Source organism: Marmota monax, unplaced genomic scaffold (assembly GCF_021218885.2).
Source record: "Marmota monax isolate L192 unplaced genomic scaffold, Marmota_monax_Labrador192_F-V1.1 WCK01_AAM20220418_F8-fsc00260, whole genome shotgun sequence".
Lineage (NCBI taxonomy): Eukaryota > Metazoa > Chordata > Mammalia > Rodentia > Sciuridae > Marmota > Marmota monax.
This window is the reverse complement of record NW_026694062.1, coordinates 1,001,706-1,021,824: the sequence shown is the minus strand read 5'-3', so window position 1 is coordinate 1,021,824 and position 20,119 is coordinate 1,001,706. Positions and strand designations below refer to the sequence as shown.

General features: G+C 34.5%; 1 protein-coding gene across 7 annotated transcripts in view; it reads right to left on the bottom strand.

Annotated features, from left to right (window-relative positions):
* The window catches only part of LOC124106573 (lysine-specific demethylase 6A), a 193,703-nt gene that overhangs the window by 118,175 nt on the left and 55,409 nt on the right, over window positions 1-20,119 (bottom strand). For all 7 annotated transcript variants that reach the window (XR_006856098.2, XR_009228615.1, XM_058585527.1 and 4 more), the window contains exons 5-6: window positions 16,652-16,710; window positions 14,999-15,119 (exon numbers count right to left, since the gene is read on the bottom strand). Coding sequence is in view for 5 of the 7 variants with exons in the window: in XM_058585527.1 (XP_058441510.1) it covers window positions 14,999-15,119; window positions 16,652-16,710 (180 nt within the window). In the remaining 2 variants the exon portion in view is untranslated. The remainder of the gene's footprint in view (window positions 1-14,998; window positions 15,120-16,651; window positions 16,711-20,119) is intronic.

Below are 20,119 nucleotides of genomic sequence, written 5' to 3'. Positions count from 1 at the left end.
ACTCAGCAAGACCCTTAGCAACTTAGGAATATCCTATCTTGGAGTTAAAAATAAGAAAGGCTGGGGATATAGCTTGATGGTAAAGCATGCCTGGGTTCAATCTCTGGTAAAGGAAGAAAGAAAGGGACAGATAAAAAGTGAGAGACAGTTGAAAGATACTGGTCATTATGAATCGCAATGTTCCCTTCCTGCTTCCTGTTTATACCACTGCTGATTTTATATAGAATGCTAGGTTCCTATTGCTCAAAATAAAGGAACTATCTGGAGATTCATAAAACTTACTCATTAATTAAATTAATTTCTTTCTCAGGACTGCAAAAAAAAATGTCAATATTAATTTAAGATAGAAATTCAGGTATTAAAGTCACACCAAGAAAATTGGTTGTTCAAAATTTCAAAAAACAGGGTTTGGGATATATAGTACATGGTACTAGGAAGCAAGGAGAATTTGCTTAACATATGTAAGGCCCAGAATTTCATACCTAGAAAAGTGTACAAGCATATGCACACTCTCAAGAAACTTTTCGGCCACCCTTCGCATGGGACACCACCATGGAAGAGAATAGACATCACCAAAATTCGGTGAATGGGATAGCTCCAGCGAAACCGGTGACTGCAGATGTGTGACCCCCGGGCCTCCACCTCCCCACACGGCCCGGAAATCTCAAGGGTCCCTCCCCAGCTCTCCGTGAACTCAATTGTCTGACCGAGGTTGCCAGGAGGTACATCGGACCCCGGCTACTGCTCCCACCAGTGCTGACAACCGAAGTCTCTTGCGCCAGCTCCTGGGGGCGTGGCTACCGGAGGGAATCAGGCAAATAAGCTGACCGTCCCCAGCCCCTCGCTCCACAACCATGGGTTCTGGGGGAATGGCAAACAGAGTGTGTGCCCAGTTGTTCAAGAAAATCAGGCACCCGGGAGCAGCAGACCCGGTGTATAGCTAGTTCTGTGGTGAACGCCACCGGTGAGTGGGGCCTGGCTGGAGGAAAAGCGGGGAAGTGGCTGGAGACCAGGAAAGGCCCTGGGCGACCAGGATTGGAGAGCTGCCCAGTGGGAGAGAAGAGCCGCCTCACAGGGATTGTTTCCTGCATATTGAGAGGAGAAGCTTGGCCTGGTGGGCACAGCTCCACCTACTGGAAGAGAAGTTAATCAAACTCTAAGACTGCATTTTTTTTTCCATTTCTTTTCAATTTCCTTTTTCCCCTTTTCTTGAATTCTACCTATTTACCCAAATTCTCTTTAGCAACTTCTTCCTTCCCCTTCAAATACTTTTCCTCCCAAGCATTACGATGCTGTCTATGTGTAATTTACTAAATGTATATAGGTAAATGTTCCAAGGCGATCAATAGTGATACCAAGTCCCTAGCTAACCCCAAATACTCCGCACCATTCTCCTGTTAATATGCCCCGTCAGTAGAGCAATCTTCCGAGATTGCCAAGATATACCAACCTCTATACCATCACATCATCCGAACTAAATATAAGTCCCAAGACCAAACCGCAGATCGCTATATGCCATCAGAATCCGAATGCCTTTTATGAAATGAATGAATCTGCTTTAAAGTACAATAAAATTCATCATCTCTAGTCATAGTCTCCCATCACAAAGGAGAGACCCCGGAGATACATAAAAGCAAAATAAATTTATAGGAGTAAACAGTAACTCAGCAGTCAAACAGAGCCTGAAGTAACATGAGCATCATGAAAAGGCAAGGAAGAAAAGGAGTACAAACAAAGCAGGACACCCTAAATCTACAGGAGAAACTACAGGCATCAGAAAAATGGTCAAATAAAGAACTCAAGGAGGCTGGGGGTGTGGCTCAAGCGGTAGCGCGCTCACCTGGCATGCGTGCGGCCCAGGTTCAATCCTCAGCGCCACATACAAACAAAGATGTTGTGTCTGCCGAGAACTGAAAAATAAATATTTAAAAAAAAAAAAAAAAAAAAAAAGAACTCAAGGAATACCTTACGCAGATGGAATGGAATCTTAAAGAGGTCATTAGAAAGAACACATTGAAATGAATTACATAAACAGATTCAAGAAGCAAATAAGTAACTTTACCAGGAGATAGATATTATAAAAAAAAAATCAAACAATTATCCTAGAAATGAAGGAAACTATAAGCCAAATTAAAAACTCAAACGAGAGTATCACTAGCAGAGTGGAGCAAGTAGAAGTCAGAACGTCAGACAATGAAGACAAAATATATCATCTCGAAAAGAGTCTAGTCAACTCAGAAAGGCTGGTAAGAAACCACCAGAGAAACATCCAAGAGATATGGGATAACATAAAAAAACCAAACCTAAGAGTCATCGGGATAGAGGAAGGTATAGAGGTCCAAACCAAGGGAATGAGCAATCTATTGAATGAAATAATTTTAGAAAACTTTCCAAACATGAAAAAGGAAACGGATGTACAAATTGTAGATGCATACAGGATGCCGAGCACACAAAATCACAGTACACCAAATCCAAGACACATTGTTATGAAGATATCCAACATACAGAACAAAGAGAAAATATTAAAAGCTACAAGAGAAAAGAGGCAGATTACATTCAGGGGTAAACCAATTAGGTTAACGGCTGATTTTTTCATCACAGACGCTGAAAGCGAGAAGATCCAAGAACAATGTATTTCAAACACTGAAAGACAATGGATGCCAACCAAGAATTTTGTATCCAGCAAAATTAAGCTTCAGGTACGACAACGAAATAAAAATCTTTCACGATAATCAAAAGTTAAAAGAATTCGCAGCCAGAAAACCAGCACTGCAAAGCATCTTGGGAAAAACACTACATGAGGAAGAAATGAAAAACAAAAACCAAAACCAACAGTGGGAAGTACCTCAGTAAAGCAAAAGTGGGGAAAAATTAAAAAAAAAAAAAAGATAAATAATCAAACTTGACTGGAAGTACAAATCATATATCAATAGTAACCCTAAACGTTAATGGCTTAAACTCTCCAATAAAGCGACACAGGCTGGTAAGCTGGATTAAAAAAACAAATCCAACAATATGCTGCCTCCAGGAGACACATCTGATTGGAAAAGACATACACATGCTGAAGGTGAAAGGTTGGGAAAAAACATACCATGCACATGGTCCTCGGAAGCATGCAGGGGTGGCCATCCTCATATCGAATAAAATCGACTTCAAGAGTAAGTTAATCAAAAGGGATAAAGAAGGACACTATATACTGTTAAAGGGAATCATTCACCAACAAGACATATCAATTATCAATATTTATGCACCAAATAATGGTGCTGCAACGTTCATAAAACAAACTCCCCTCAAGTTCAAAAGTCAAATAGACCACAACACACTAATTATGGGTGACTTCAACACACCTCTCTCACCATCTTCCAAACAAAAGTTGAATAAAGAAACTATAGAACTCAATAACACAATCAATAACCTAGACTTAACTGACATATATAGAATACATCAATCATCATCAAGCGGCTATGCTTTTTTCTCAGCAGCACATGGATCCTTCTCAAAAATAGACCATATATTATGCCATAGGGCAACCCTTAGAAATTATAAAGGTGTGGAGATAATACCATGCATCTTATTTGATCATAATAGAATGAAACTGGAAATCAATGATAAAAGAAGGAAGGAAAAAACCTACATCACTTGGAAAATGAACAATATGTTACTGAATGTTCAATGAGTTTCAGAAGACATAAAGGAAGAAATCAAAAAATTCTTAGAGATAAATGAAAATACAGATGCAACATATCAGAATCTATGGGACACAATGAAAGCAGTTTTAAGAGGGAAATTCATTGCCTGGAGTTCATTCCTCAAAAAAAAAAAAAAAAGAAAAAACCAACAAATAAATGATCTCACACTTCATCTCAAAACCCTAGAAAAAGAAGTGCAAACTAACAGCAAATGTAGTAGAAGGCAAGAAATAATTAAAATCAGAGCTGAAATCAATGAAATTGAAACAAAAGAAACTATTGAAAAAAATGACAAAACTAAAAGTTGGTTCTTCAAAAAAATGAATAAGATCGACAGACCCTTAGCCATGCTAACAAAGAAAAGAAGAGAGATAACTCAAATTATTAACATGAGGGATGAAAAAGGCAATATCACAACAAGACACTACAGAAATACAGAAGATAATTAGAAATTATTTTGAAACTTTATATTCCAATAAAAAAGAAGATAGTGAAGACATCAATAAATATCTTAAGTCATATGATCTGCCCAGACTGAGTCAGGAGAATACACACAACTTAAACAGACCAATATCAATGGAGGAAATAGAAGAAGCCATCAAAAGACTACCAACCAAGAAAAGCCCAGGACCGGATGGGTATACAGCGGAGTTTCACAAAACCTTTAAAGGAGAACTAATACCAATATTTTTCAAGTTATTTCAGGAAATAGAAAAAGAAGGAGCTCTTCCAAATTCATTCTATGAGGCCAAAATCACCCTGATTCCGAAACCAGACAAAGACACTTCAAAGAAAGAAAACTACAGACCAATATCTCTAATGAACCTGGATGCAAAAATCCTCAATAAAATTCTGGCGAATTGGATACAAAAACATATCAAAAAAATTGTGCACCATGATCAAGTAGGATTCATCCCTGGGATGCAAGGCTGGTTCAATATACGGAAATCAATAAATGTTATTCACCACATCAATAGACTTAAAAATAAGAACCATATGATCATCTCGATAGATGGGGAAAAAGCATTCAACAAAGTACAGCATCCCTTCATGTTCAAAACACTAGAAAAATTAGGGATAACAGGAACTTACCTCAACATTGTAAAAGCTATCTATGCTAAGCCTCAGGCTAGCATCATTCTGAATGGAGAAAAACTGAAGGCATCCCCTCTAAAATCTGGAACAAGACAGGGATGCCCTCTCTCACCACTTCTCTTCAACATAGTTCTCAAAAGACTGGCCAGAGCAATTACACAGATGAAAGAAATTAAAGGCATAAAGATAGGAAAAGAACTTAAATTGGCACTATTTGCGAATGACATGATCCTATACCTAGCAGACCCAAAAGGTTCTACAAAGAAACTACTAGAGCTAGTAAATGAATTCAGCAAAGTGGCAAGATATAAAATCAACACCCATAAATCAAAGGCATTTCTGTATATCAGCGACAAATCTTCTGAAATGGAAATGAGACAACCACCCCATTCACAATATCCTCAAAAAAAAATAAAATACTTGGGACTCAGCCTAACAAAAGAGGTAAAAGATTTATACAATGAAAACTACAGAACCCTAAAGAGAGAAATAGAAGAATATCTTAGAAGATGGAAAAATATACCCTGTTCATGGATAGGCAGAACTAACATTATCAAAATGGCGATATTATCAAAAGTTCTCTATAGGTTTAATGCAATGCCAATCAAAATCCCAATGGCATTTCTTGTAGAAATAGAGAAAGCAATCATGAAATTCATCTGGAAAAATAAAAGACCCAGAATAGCAAAAGCAATTCTAAGCTGGAAGAGTGAAATTGGCGGTATAGCAATATGAGACTTTAAACTATACTACAGAGCAATAGTAAAAAAAATAGCATGGTACTGGTACCAAAAAGGTGGGTGGACCAATGGTACAGAATAGAGGACACAGAGCAATCCACAAAATTACAGCTACCTTATATTTGACAAAGGTGCTAAAAGCATGCAATGGAGAAAGGATAGCATCTTCAACAAATGGTGCTGGGAAAACTGGAAATCCATATGCAACAAAATGAAACTTAATCCCTTTCTCTCGACATGCACAAAAGTTAACTCAAAATGGATCAAGGAGCTTGATATCAAACCAGAGACACTGAGTCTGATAGAAGAAAAAGTTAGCTCTAATCTACATCTCATGGAGTCAGGCTCCAAATTCCTTAATAGGACACCTATAGCACAAGAGTTAAAATCAAGAATCAACAAATGGGACATACTCAAACTAAAAAGATTTTTCTCAGCAAGAGAAACAATAAGAGAGGTAAATAGGGAGCCCACATCCTGGGAACAAATTTTTACTCCTCACACTTCAGATACAGCCTTAATGTCCAGAGTATACAAAGAACTCAAAAAATTAAACAATAAGAAAACAAATAACCCAATCAACAAATGGGCCAAGGACCTGAACAGACACTTCTCAGAGAAGGATATACAATTAATCAACAAATACACAAAAAAAATGCTCACCATCTCTAAGAGTCAGAGAAATGTAAATTAAAACCACCCTAAGAAAACATCTAACTCCTGTAAGAACAGCAGCCATTACGAAGTCAAACAACAACAAGTGCTGGCCAGGATGTGGGGAAAAGGGTACACTTGTACATTGCTGGTGGGACTGCAAATTGGTGCGGCCAATTTGGAAAGCAGTATGGAGATTCCTTGGAAAGCTGGGAATGGAACTGCCATTTGACCCAGCTATTCCCCTTCTCGGACTATTCCCCAAAGACCTAAAAAGAGTGTACTATAGGGATACAGCTACATTGATGTTCATAGCAGCACAATTCACAATAGCTTGACTGTGGAATCAACCGAGATGCCCTTTAATAGATGAATGGATAAAAAAAAATGTGGCATTTATACACAATGGAGTATTACTCAGCACTAAAAAATAACAAAATCATGGCATTTGCAGGGAAATGGATGGCATTAGAGAAGATTATGCTAAGTGAAGCTAGCCAATCCCTAAAAAACAAATGCCGAATGTCTTCTTTGCTATAAGGAGGGCAACTCAAAAACAGAGCAGGGAGGAAGAGCATGAGAAGAAGATTACCATTAAACAGTGAGGAGAGGTGGGAGGGAAAGGGAGAGAGAAGGGAAATTGCATGGAAATGGAAGGAGACCTTCATTGTTATACAAAATTACATATAAGAGGAGGTGAGGGGAAAGGCGAAAAAAAAGAGAGAAATGAATTACAGTAGATGGGGTAGAGAGAGAAGATGGGAGTGGGGGCGGATAGTAGGGGATAGGAAAGGTAGCAGAATACAACAGACACTAGTATGGCAGTATGTATAAACATGGATGTGTAACCGATGTGATTCTGAAATCTGTATACACGGTAAAAATGGGAGTTCATAACCCATTTGAAACAAATGTATGAAATATGATATGTCAAGAGCTTTGTCATGTTTTGAACAACTAATAAAAAAAAGAAACTTTTCTAATTCTCCAAAAATAAGGGAAGGGAAAGAAAAAAATGATCAATTTATTAAAATTATCATTCTATTTATATTTCAAATTTGTATTTCTTATAAATAGATATTTATTTATAATTAATATTATAATAATTTATAATATTTATTTATTTATGTCCATCAAGATGCCTTAATGTCCTTACAAAATGCAAACTAGTTTGCGATGTATTCCAGTATTCAACAACATAATTTCATACTTATTTAGCAGAATTCAACCAAAACTAATTTTACTGAAAATTCAGATACTCAAAATGGGAAGTAAGCCAGGCACAGTGGTGCAGCACACCTGTAATCCAACAGTTTGGCAGGCTGAGACAAGAGGATCAAAGCCAGCCTCAGCAAAAAGCAAGGCACTAAGCAACTCAGTGAAACTCTGTCTCTAAAGTACAAAGAAGGGTTGGGGATGTGTCTCAGCTGTTCAGTGCCCCTCAGTTCAATCCCTGGTACCCCTATACACACAAAAAGGGAAATAAACAAAAATGCTTACCTTTAACTTACAAAATAAGTTAGGAACAAATAATTACAAATTGATGTTGAGAAAACTGAAAATTCAGAGAATTATCAATCATCATACTAATATAATTATAAAAATGAGCTAATTTATACATCACCATGCAAATATGGTAATTAAAATTTATCTACAAAACTTTTAGGAGTTAATATATTTGTACCAAGTAACTAAGATTATAATAAGTTTACAAAATTGTTTGCGATGTCTTCCAGTATTTAATAACATAATTTCATACCTATTTAGCAAAACTAATTTTACTGAAAATTCAGATACTCAAAATAGGAAGTAAGCCAGACACAATGGTGCAGCACTGGGAAAAATTTACTGTTCATTAATTAACTTTTTGAAAAGTGGGGTTGTGGCTCAGCGGTAGAGCACTTGCCTAGCATGTGCGCACCCTGGGTTTGATCCTCAGTACCAAATAAAAATAAATAAAGGTATTGTGTCCAATTACAACTGAAAAATAAATATTTAAAAAAAAAAGAAAGGTCAAATAACAGACAAACTAAATAATGATATATGAACATATGAGGAATTCCAAAACAAAGAAAACCAAGCAATTTTGTAAGTGGATGGGGAACTGGGGATTTTAGGGATGCTGGAGATATATCTCTAGTCATTTCATCCTTTACTTGGAGATAGGGGTTCATTAAATTCTCTCAAACTTAAAATCATACAGTCTTCCGAATGACCTTACTTCAGAATGTAAATCAAAACATGCTTTCTCTATCAAGTAAATCTTACTACAAAAAAAAAAAAAGAATTGAAAAAGTCCACCAACTACCAAATGAACAATATAATTATTGATGAATTATAAAATTGCTAATAGGTTAAATTCAAGATTATTATCTCTATTATGATATACAGTCTCCACTCACTAAATCCAGATTTAACCAACTGGAAACCAAAATTATTCTGAAATAAAAAACTGCCTGAATTGAACATACACACCTTTTTTCTGTAATTTTTCCATAAACAATTGAATGCAATAACTATTTAAATCACACATTGTTTAATCACCCTCATTATGCAAGGCAGAATCACTTCCATAACTGTTACATATATCAAAATTCGATAATGGGGTAAAAATAAATCTATATGTATTAATACAGGCAATATTTTCACCCCAAATATTTGAGATGTGCTGTTCACTGCATTAAGTACTACAAGTAAAATAAAGATAATCAATAAGAAAAAAATGTTTGTATGTTTTAGTCAATTTTGGTAATACTATAAACAAAATACTATACACGAACAACTTCAGAAAGTTAAGTTTATTTGGTCAGTTTCAGAGGTCTCATTCCACATAAGGGCCCATTTCATTGTTCTGGGCCCAAAAAAAGGTAGTACTTGATGGGGGAACGACCTAAGGCAGGAAAGTTCTGAGCTCATAGCAGTGTCAGGGAGCTCAAAGAGAGGCAGAATCGGGTCACAGGGCAGAATGCACCCATGTAGAGCACAATACTAGTGACTCACCTTGTATAGCTTTGCCCTACTTGCCTACAGTTAACATCCAATCAATCCATTCAAACTAGAATGAATTGTAGAGGTTACAGATATAAATCAAATCACTGCACTTCCAAACACTCCAACAGTAACACAAGCTTCTGGGGAACACTCAATATCCAAGACATAACATCTTGTCCCTGACCTCCAAAATCTCGTATCCATCCCACAATGTAAATTCATTTGGTCCATAAGCAAGAGTCCCATAGTCTTAAATTTCAGCATTGTCCAAAAGTCCAATTCCAAAGTCTTACCTAACACTCAAGGAAAACTCTTAGGTGGAAACCCCTGTGAAAATCAAGACTAAGTTATATAGTAGCACAGAATAAACACTCCCATTCCAAGGGGAGGAAGAGAACCTAAGAACGAAGGGATGGGGCAAAAAAAAGACTGAAACCCTTTTACTAGTCAAGTAATCAGGTCCTGGTGTGTCACCCATAACTGCTCATACAGCATCTAGTACACACAGTTATGAGATTTTATTTCCAAATGAATTTCCCCACTCCTTTTGCTATTGTAGTACACTCAGCCTCTCTTAGCCAAAAGCTTTTCTTGGCAGACAATCCACATTACTGATCTCTTAATTCCTGAAGTTTCCATTACAGCTTCAACTTCATTTTCACAGCTTCAGGAATCTCCTCTTCAGGGCAGCCAGGAGGGACTCAAAGTTGATTATACTTTTCCTGGCCTCTAAAGTCTTCCCTAAGATTTCAGATGAAGCCTCCAAGACCTTTAACTCTACCATCCTGCATTTCTGCAGAACCAGCACTATGTAGATGCTGCCAAGGTCTGCTGCCAGCTCAAGCAGTAGCTGAGCCCCCTGAAATGACTACTGCAGCAGACTCTAGGTAGTGTCTAGGTAGCTGAGCTGAGTAAAGCACTTCCTAGGTCCCTGTATGTATGTAAAGCAATTCTATGGTTTTTACTGAAAGGAGCTTTCCCTTTTACACCCCTAAATTTGCAGTCTATGTAGTCCTGCAATTTCCTGAAGGCATTCAAGCCCCCTTTCCTACTGTCTTTATAAAAAGTCTTTAAAATATCCTAAGGGATTGATATCTCCTGAACAACCATAACTTAATTTGACATGCACTTTCCTGGCCAAACTACAAGTTTTTAAAATCCTTCAATTCTGCTTTCTTCTCCTGATTCTCATAGTATACCTGCTAACAAGCTGCCACATGTCACTGAATGCTGAGCTACCTTTAAATTTCCTAAAGTCCATCACTTTTTTTTTTTTTAAGTTCACCACTTTTAAGTTCAGCTTCACATCAAGTCTTAGGAAATGGGCAAAATGTAGAAAAGCTCTTTGCTATTATATATTATATAATATGAAAGGTCCCTAGTCCAATTCTCAAGAGTACTTTCATTTCCCTCCAAAACCTCATGAGTGCAAAAAGCATTCCTATTGGTATTCTTGACCTCTGAGCTTTCACCAGTATCATTCATTAAGGACTGCTTGCAACATTCTAAAGACTTTTGAGATTGCATCTCTACATTTTTCCAAATTCCTCCCACAAGCCAGCTCCAAATTCTTCTGAACCTCACTATCAGGTTAGTCATATTTCTCCACTCACAGTATTTATTCAACTCAGATCTTTCAAACAAAGATGGACAAATTAGGTTATGGCTCTCGCACTCCAGTCACTTTACCTCCAAACAATCTTGCATTAACACAAGAGCTTTTGGGGAATACCTCATTTTCAAACCTCAATAAGGTTATAACAAGTATTTTGTCATTTTGGTATTTGCAGGGAGTCCTAGAATCAATTCCCCATGATACAAGAATGACCATATTATAAATACTATCATAAACTTGCTATTATATAATGAGGAGGAAAGTTCTAGTGATACCATTTTATCCACAAATATTAAATATTTCATGATTAGGAAACATTTTCTCATAATTCTTCAAAACCAGATTACCAAAGCTACTTTTTTCTCTGATGTCCATTTGTTTTGATTATATAATTTAGAAGTAAATCATATAGGGTTAGGGTTAGAGTTAGGATTAGGGTTAGGGATATTTCACAAATGTAAAAATTTTCACTTAATACTAACAAACTTGATATAGTTTTAAATTCTATGCCCATCAAAAGAATATTTAGTAGATCAAAAGAGACCCTGAATTCATTTCTTCATTGTATGGTAGTTTAAATTTAATTATTATTGTATAGAATAAAATGGAACTGGTTACTAAAAACTGCATTTGGATTCACACACAGAACCACTTGCTTATCTTAAACTTAAATGTTTCACAATCTCTTCCTCGTTGCCATTAGCCTATTTGTGTGTAGTTTGTGTGCATGATTGGTTTCTCTATATTTTTGTAATGAACTATAAAGATTTGGATAAATTGCCTTATGTGATCAGCACTGATGATTATAATTGCAGAAGGAAAGAAAAATCTGTGCAGAAACAATGATCCTGTTTGTTAGCTAAGCAAAGACTTTCAATGCACACTTTATAAACCTTTCAATTCTCTTTTTCTATTTATAATGTTCCAAGTACATTTATTTAATATTATTTATATTTGACAATTAAAATTAAACTTTATATCAAATATATCTGATAATTAAAATTAGACAATGATATGCCTACTTTTTAATTTTGCTTTTCTAAACATTCTTTTTTTATGCACATGTGTACATATATAAACTGTATAAATCACACATACACACACAACATACATAAACTTTAAAGTAATTTTTAAATTTGTACTATAAAGCATCTAATCAAGAGATAGCAATTGGGAATACAGAAAAAAGAAAGATACTAGATCTCAAAAGACAAACACCCATTAACCTTGGAATGCTGGATATGTCCATGAACTTCTGAATCTTCAAAATGCAAAACAACAACAACACCAATAAAAAAAGCAACTTCTGAGTAACCCAGAGGCTGAACCCTCATTATTAATAGGGCCTAAATACTAGGCACAAAAGGTAATGTGATAAGAGCAATGATTGACCATTGGTAAAACTGTCCGAACACATTTCCATGAACTCCTCAGGACCTTCTTCCAATGATGGAGTAAAGTTTTTAAGGTGATAATTTCACACCTGAAAATAATACTAGTAAAGATGAAAATATGAAATACAACTTGAGTAGCAAAGGAAAAAAAGAGCAAAGAAAAGAAATGGGAGAAGAGGGCAAGAAATTTCTTACCTAACAAGAAAGTCCAACTGTTCTCATGAGACCAAGGTGAAACTATGCTCATATGAGACCAAGTTATCCTGTCAATGACTGCAAAGAAAGAGTTTAAGTCCAAAGAAGAAAATGGATCATAGCTTCTTCAAGTATAACACTTGTGAAGAGCCAGGCAATAAACATTCTCTGGTTTGTAGGACATACATAATCTGTAACAAACATTTAGCCAGTATCTCTAGCAACCAGGAAAATGCAAATCAAAACTACACAAAGATTTAATCTTACTTCAGTCAGAATGGCAATGATCAAGAATGCAAACAACAATAAATACTGGGAGATTGTAGGGGGAAAGGTACAACTGAACATTTTCGTGGGACTGCAAACTAGTACAACACTCTAAAAAGCGGTATGGAATTCCTCAAAAAATAGAGTTAGAACCACCATATGATTCAGCTACCCTACTCCCTGATATTTTTTCTCAGAAGATCTAGAATTGGCACACTATAGCAATATAGCCATCCCAATGTGTACAGCAGCAAAATTCACAATAGCTAAATTATGGGACCAACCCAGGTGTTTGTCAATAGATAAATGAATTAAGAATTGTGATATATACATATGTGCACATACATATTCACATGTATATCACAATTTCTTATTCATCCATCTACTGTGTGATGTATAGATGAATTCGATATACATCACACAATGCAGTTCTACAGCATTTGCCAGAAAATGGATGGAAATGGAGAAAATCACACTAAGTGAAATAAGCCAAGCCCCAAAACTCAAAGGTCATATGTTTTCTCTCATATGTAGAAGCTACAGTAAAATACAGAAAGGGGGAAGGAAGGATAGGACCACATAAAAATCAGATCAACAATATAGAAAGGCTTATCTAAGGAGATGACAAGAGAGAATAGACAGACTGGTATGAGGAGGCGGTACAGAATGCATTCTTAAAAATCATGTTATATTCATATACAAATGTACCACAGGGAACTTCATCTTTATTCCTAGATAGAAAGAACTAATCAAATATAAGTAGAGGAGTGAAAGAAAACAGAGCAGAGGAAAAAGAATAGGTAAGGGGAGGTAGGACAAGAAGGAAAAGGAAGAGGGAAAGGGGATCATAAACTGAAATCAAATTCATGCATGTATGGGTTTGTAGGATGAACCCAGATACTATGTGTAACCATAAGGCTTTAGTTAAAAATAAATAAATAAATAAACATATATATATATATATATATATATATATCTCAAAACTGTAACATGAGTTATATGAGTCCGTCTAACAAATCACTGAACTTAAGAATGGTTCAGAACAGACAACCCACACAGTTTTTTTAAAGCATTTATTTAGGAATTTATATGGTTAGTTATGGAATTAGTGTATATATCCATCAATAGAAAAGTGGCTAAAAACAAATGTGATATTATATGTAATAAAATATTAATCAGCCATAAAGAAGAATGAAATATTCTCATTTGAGGCAAAATATATGGAACTGAAAGACATTATGTCAAGTAAAATAAAATAGAAAAACAAGTGCTTATGCTTTCCCTTAAATGTACAAGCTTTAAAATATAAATAAAAAAATAAAATCAACCAAAAATAGAATTGTGCTTACTAGAGACTGGGAAATAGAGTGCAAATATGGTGGGAAGATAGTGAGTGAATTTCATTAGTACATTCTACATGTATGTATTGAAGTACACTGAACCCCCTGAATATGTACAATTCATATACATGTTAATAAAAATATTTTAAAATAAATTTGTATTGGAATATCAAAAAAATTTTATTAGGCACTTTCATGTTACTGAGTACCAAGTATATCTTACTAAATAAAGAAAGATATACATGCTATCTTTAAAATCAAGATAATCTACAAAAGATCTACACCTGGAAAAGGCCAAACATTCTTAATAGTCATACTTTCACAAAACATGCTTTTTCTTCAGAAGCTCTAATTCTTTCCAAAAGCAATAAATTTGTCTTCAGGGAAGTTCTATTTCCATAAAATGCCTTGTACAATAAAAACATGGCATAAACCAAGGAAATTAAACATTTTTTTGAGAAATCAAACTTTTGTTAGAATTAACATATTTGAACAATAATGTAGTATTTCTTTCTAATAATTTCACACTCATCAACTGGCAGTCCAAAGGCCTCACAGAGAAAATTCTGTTATATAAAGTTGCTGTCATATTTGTGCCACTGTTAAAGGAATGTAGCTTCCTAATAAGACCTATAGAAATCAAAGATGAATGATTAATGAGAATCACGAATCAATTCATTCTCTTCTCAATGGTGGCAATCACTTAGAAGAAAATAATGTTTATGCTGAAATGAAATCCATACCTGGCAACCATCTCCTGATCACAAACTTATTTAAAACTTGAAAACAAAAATTAGTATATTATTACTAGATATTAGATTAAGAATCTTAACATACTAAAAGTTACCTTGCAAGTCTTAGAATTTTTATATCCCAAAACCTACCCTTTCTTATCTTTTAGTTCATATCCTAAATTTTCTAAATTTTTATAGTGTTACCATAAAGTCCAACACTTTTTACACACACATAAACATTCATAAAAAAATATTTTATCTCTGGAAAATCTCATATCATCTACCTTTAAACTGGATTCATAATCTGTGTTCACTTTGAACATAAGCCCAAGTCGTAAATGAATTTCCTTAGCTCGACAAAAGCTGGGGTCAACGTAAAGCACATCCTGAAATGCTTTAATTGCCCTGAAAAAAATACAAATACAAGAAATTAAGTTTTTAATATGTATAGTAAAGAAAACATGGTGGCTGCCTAATTTTAACGGACATTATCAATTTTATAAAAATAATTATAAATAAGTACTATAAAAAATTTTAGAAAATGGGAAGCTCAGGATAATTTCTACTTAATTTTTTCCAATTATTTGACAATACTTAAAAAGTTCCATAAATTTTTCAGTGCAACAGAAAGGGACAATGGAAAATTCTTGAAAAGGTAAGACAGTGAGGGTATTAGTTCTGTTGTTCCATATAACTATATTTATAGAAGATTTTTGGAGGAGGGGGCTTTTTATATTTTCATTTATAATCCACCTGGAGGGTATTTTAAGTAGGTATGATATAGAACAGGGTTGACTGCTCCAGCCACCAAACATAGGATTCCTGTTGTCTAGTGTAATTGGTGGAAAGGACCATTCTTACTTTCACAACAATATAATGCCATCACCTTTGTCATCGAAGACTCAAGTTTAATTGTAATCTAAACTCCTAACAGACCTGTATGTGCTACTAAATAAATGTCTAAATAACACTGAATAAAAACTAATACATCCCATTTTCCTTATCCCAAAATTAAACATTAAAACTAAGATCTCCTATTGTTCTAAATGTTCAGAATTGTGAATTCTGTAAATAGGATCTTTTAAGAATTATCAGAAACCTGAAAGTGGTCCCAAACTATTCTTGGTTTTAAATATAGCTAACCACATAAAAATGTAATATCACGTAAAACAATGTTAATTCAGGGGAAAAATCATAAGCATTGATAATCCACAAATTCTTAACAAAATTCCAGAGCTGACATAATAAACGACTCTCCAAATAAGGAAAGAAGACAGCAGAAGCTTCCTGAGTTAAATATTTACCTTTGGTACACTATATTAAACAGTTGTCAGTACATATTTAAGAACTGTTACAAATAATACAGGATATATATAGCCTACATAACAGGTTTGCAATTCTTGGTCATAAACTGATTTCTTTTCTTTTGATACCCAGGACTGAACTCAGGAGCACTTGACCACTGAGCCACAACCCCAGTCCTATTTTGTATTTAGAGACAGGATCACACCGAATTGCTCTTTGCCTCACTGTTGCTGAGGCTGGCTTTGAAGTTGAGATTCTCCTGCCTCAGCCTTCTAAGCCACTGGGATTACAGGTGTGCGCCACCATGCGAGGCTCCAATTTATTTTCCTTTGAACTCTTACAACTCTAAAAGGCAGAAAGTAGGATCATAGTTAATCCTCAATTGATTATATTCATAGTTAATCCTCAATGCTGAATTGTTATTACCAGTAGGATATTGAAAGTTTATAACCAGGTTGCCACCAAGAATTTATAATTTAGTTACCAGTTATTGGCCAATGTTCCTATCTATATAAGCAGTTGGAAGAAAGGTAAAAATGATTCTTCTGAAACGATTTTTATGGGTATTAAAATATTTTGTGTTATTACACATACTACAATTTATTTGAAAATCCTGGAATAAGTCAACTTACCAATGAAATGCATTGTAATAGAAGTAGACCAAACCAAGACCATATAAAAAGGCAGCATTCTGAAAAAGCAAAGGAACTTGTATTAAAAGTTTTATATCTACTACATATTTAAAGTACATTGGATGATTTAAATTCTGAATATTTTATCACATACTACAATATGCTTAAAAACAAACACTGAATCAAACATATAACGCCAAAGTCATGCAACTGGGAAAGTATTTTGATTTCTTTTCAATCAACCCATTCTAACAAAAAAAAAAAAAAAATAGAACTCTCTGAAAGAAATCCAAAAGAGACATTCAGGAATAAGAAAATCTTCAGATTGTACTTTTCTATTGTCTACACCTTTCTCTGATTATCTCTACTTTTCAAATTGAAATCAACTTTCTTTTCAATATTATTAAATGTTAATGTTATTTTAGAATTAAAAACAAATTAACTCCCAAAAGTCACATAGCTAATTGATTTTTTAAATATCACTGTTTACAGTCCATATATAGATTTACTGAACTAAATTATTAATAATTTTATACTGCACTACCCCAACCATTTTATAACTTTCTCATATAGGACTTAGCCACCAATGATACAGTTCCCAGTGTTCCGTCTCCTCACATCTTGATCCTGGTGATCACTTCCCTAAAGGACAGCTAGATAGAATCTAGCTGATTCACCCGATTTTCTCTTAAACTCCACAGAATTTTACACGTTATGTATGTAAACCTCTCAGTTATCATATGACATGTCAGAATTCCTGCCTATTTTCTGTAACCTAGATCTCTCCTGAAGCAACCATCTTGAGCAAGGTCTGATCCCCAATAGACTTTGGCCCATAGTTTCTTCACTTTCACTGGCTCTCACTTGATGTTCACCGGTTGGTTAAGTACATGTGTCAGATTGTTCCCTTCTTCCTGTTTGCCCTGACAAATATGCTGCCTTCTTTTCTCTGGAATCAGTAAGTAATAAGCTGCTTCTGTTATTTCATGTGGCCTCCTGTCTCTCACTTGACTTATAAGCCCAAGCCTAACTCTCTCTTGATCAAAGCTCTCCTAGAGAACAACTATCTTGGTAGAAATAAACTTCACATGGGTCAAAAAAGCCAGAAGTACCTAACCAGTAAAAACAATTTTACTGTGACAGAGTTACCTGGTCATGAGTCATAAACCTATGCAACAGGCTATCCATTGGAAAAACACAAATATTCTGTAAATGGCACAATATAAGCATCTACAAGTACCTTCCCTGGACTACTATTATTACAGCAAGGCTAGACTATGCAGTTACTCTTCACAAAGTGACTTTAAGACCAAATAAGAGAAAAATTCCACAATTCCAAATATAGTCAAGCCATTCATTGAAACATTAAACGTAAATTTTTATTTAGTTCCTACTATGACAACTTTTTAAACTTTTGCCTTGATTTCTAGTTATAAATATTTTTAAGAGTAAATCAGGATAGTATTTTTATCAGACAGTGAAGGAAGTGAGCCCCCCAAAAGTTCATTACTGAGTTATCCTGTTATAGTTAGTCTGGGGATTTTGTGTGACAGTATGGAATTCTACTCAGAGACCCTAATGTGGGGTTGGAAAGCTAGAGTATTCATCCCCAGAGGTGACAACCATCTTTGATATTCCTTAAAGGAAGAGGAGGTGATGCTTATTATCCTATAGCAGCTGCCTGCCAAAGACAGTTCTTAAGTGCTCAATGTTCATAAAGCAATAACAAAGGGATATGAAAAAATAACAAAGGGATATGGGCAAAGTATCAATAGGGTTTATTACACAAATATTTTATTTTTAAATAATATAAATTGAATTTAAAGTAAAAAAAAATAAATTTAATAAAAAAAAAAATTATTTTAAAAATCAAATAAAAATAAAAAACCACTAAAAAAAACAATTATTCTGCTTAGAGAACAATGATGATCCAATAAATGTCACTATTTCAATTGTCAAGAGATTATTCTTAAAAAGGTGATGGCCCGAGGAAGTACTTTTTTCACAGGAAACATATATACTCATGAATAAATTAGGTCATTAAGTTAACATCATTTAAACTAATGTTAATTCATTAAAAAAAAATCATAAGCGTGTATAACCCACAAATTCTTTAACAAATAATTACCTTTGGAAAATTATATCAGATAGTTGTCAGTGCATACTTAAACACTAACTATGTCATAAAAATATAGGGTAACCCACATAATGTTTGCAATTCTTTGTCATACTAGTTTATTATTTCTTTAAAAATACAAATTATATAAGTTATGTCTCTGCTTCCCAAAATGTTTTTGCCTAGAATATCTTCTCTCTCCCAATTGCATCTTTCAAACTTTTAAAACTATAACTCTAACACATTTTAAATATCCAAAAATCAGATTATTATAATTCACTCAATATTTTCTTAAATCAATTAATTTATACAAGTAATAAGTTAATATTTATAATAATAAAAACATTTTATAAAACCAACTATCTTAATTTCTCACAAAAAACTTCATCTCACATGGTAAACAGAAAGCTAGTTATCATTAGATATAGAAGGAAATACCATTTGTATAGAAATTAGTTTAAGACCTGTTCAAGCCAACAACAAAAACACAACCTACCAAGATTGATGGAAGCACCTATAACAATACTACAAGGACAACTTATAGCCAGAATTTAAAGTGGAACGGTCCAAGTACCTTAAGACTTAAGATATGACACTCAGTTGAAATCCCTAGATTCTCTTATGTCTGTTAAGAAGAGCCCTGCAAAAGATTTCAAGCCAGGCCATGGAAGAATGGACACTGGTGAGAGAATAAGAGAGAAAAAGCCTGTTATCTGTAACCAAAGGCAAAAAGTATAATAATTTAAATATTTTACTTTTCTAACCAAATACTAAGGTTTAAACAAAATATAGAAAGAATGTGCATGCACACACACAAATACACCCCAGGAATACAATGGAGCAAAGAAAGGAACAACCATTACTCTCTATCAGACAATGTTCTGCTTTCCAGTCATAATGGAACACACTGGATCATATATGAGAAATTCACAATTTTATGAAAATGCAAAATGGAAATCTGAAAAAACACAAAAATGAAGAGGATGAATATGCACTGACACATATAGTTTCATTGATTGCTTAAATACCTTCAAAATGATAGAACCTACAAAACTACAATGTGAACTTGACAATCAACAGTAATGAATACTTCCACATAACTTCACTGATGAATTTATATATATATAAAAAATTAAGAATTAGCACCACCACTACTACTACTAACTCTCACAAACTCTTCCCAAATACTATATCGTTCATGCATAGAACAATAAGTAAAAAAGCATTATAAACACAGAAGATTGAAAATACGGTAAGCCAAACAGACCTGACAAAACGTACAGGCATTCCTCTCAGCAACAGAATACACATTCTTTTCAAGTTCACAAAAACATTTTTTGGGAGGGTAGACT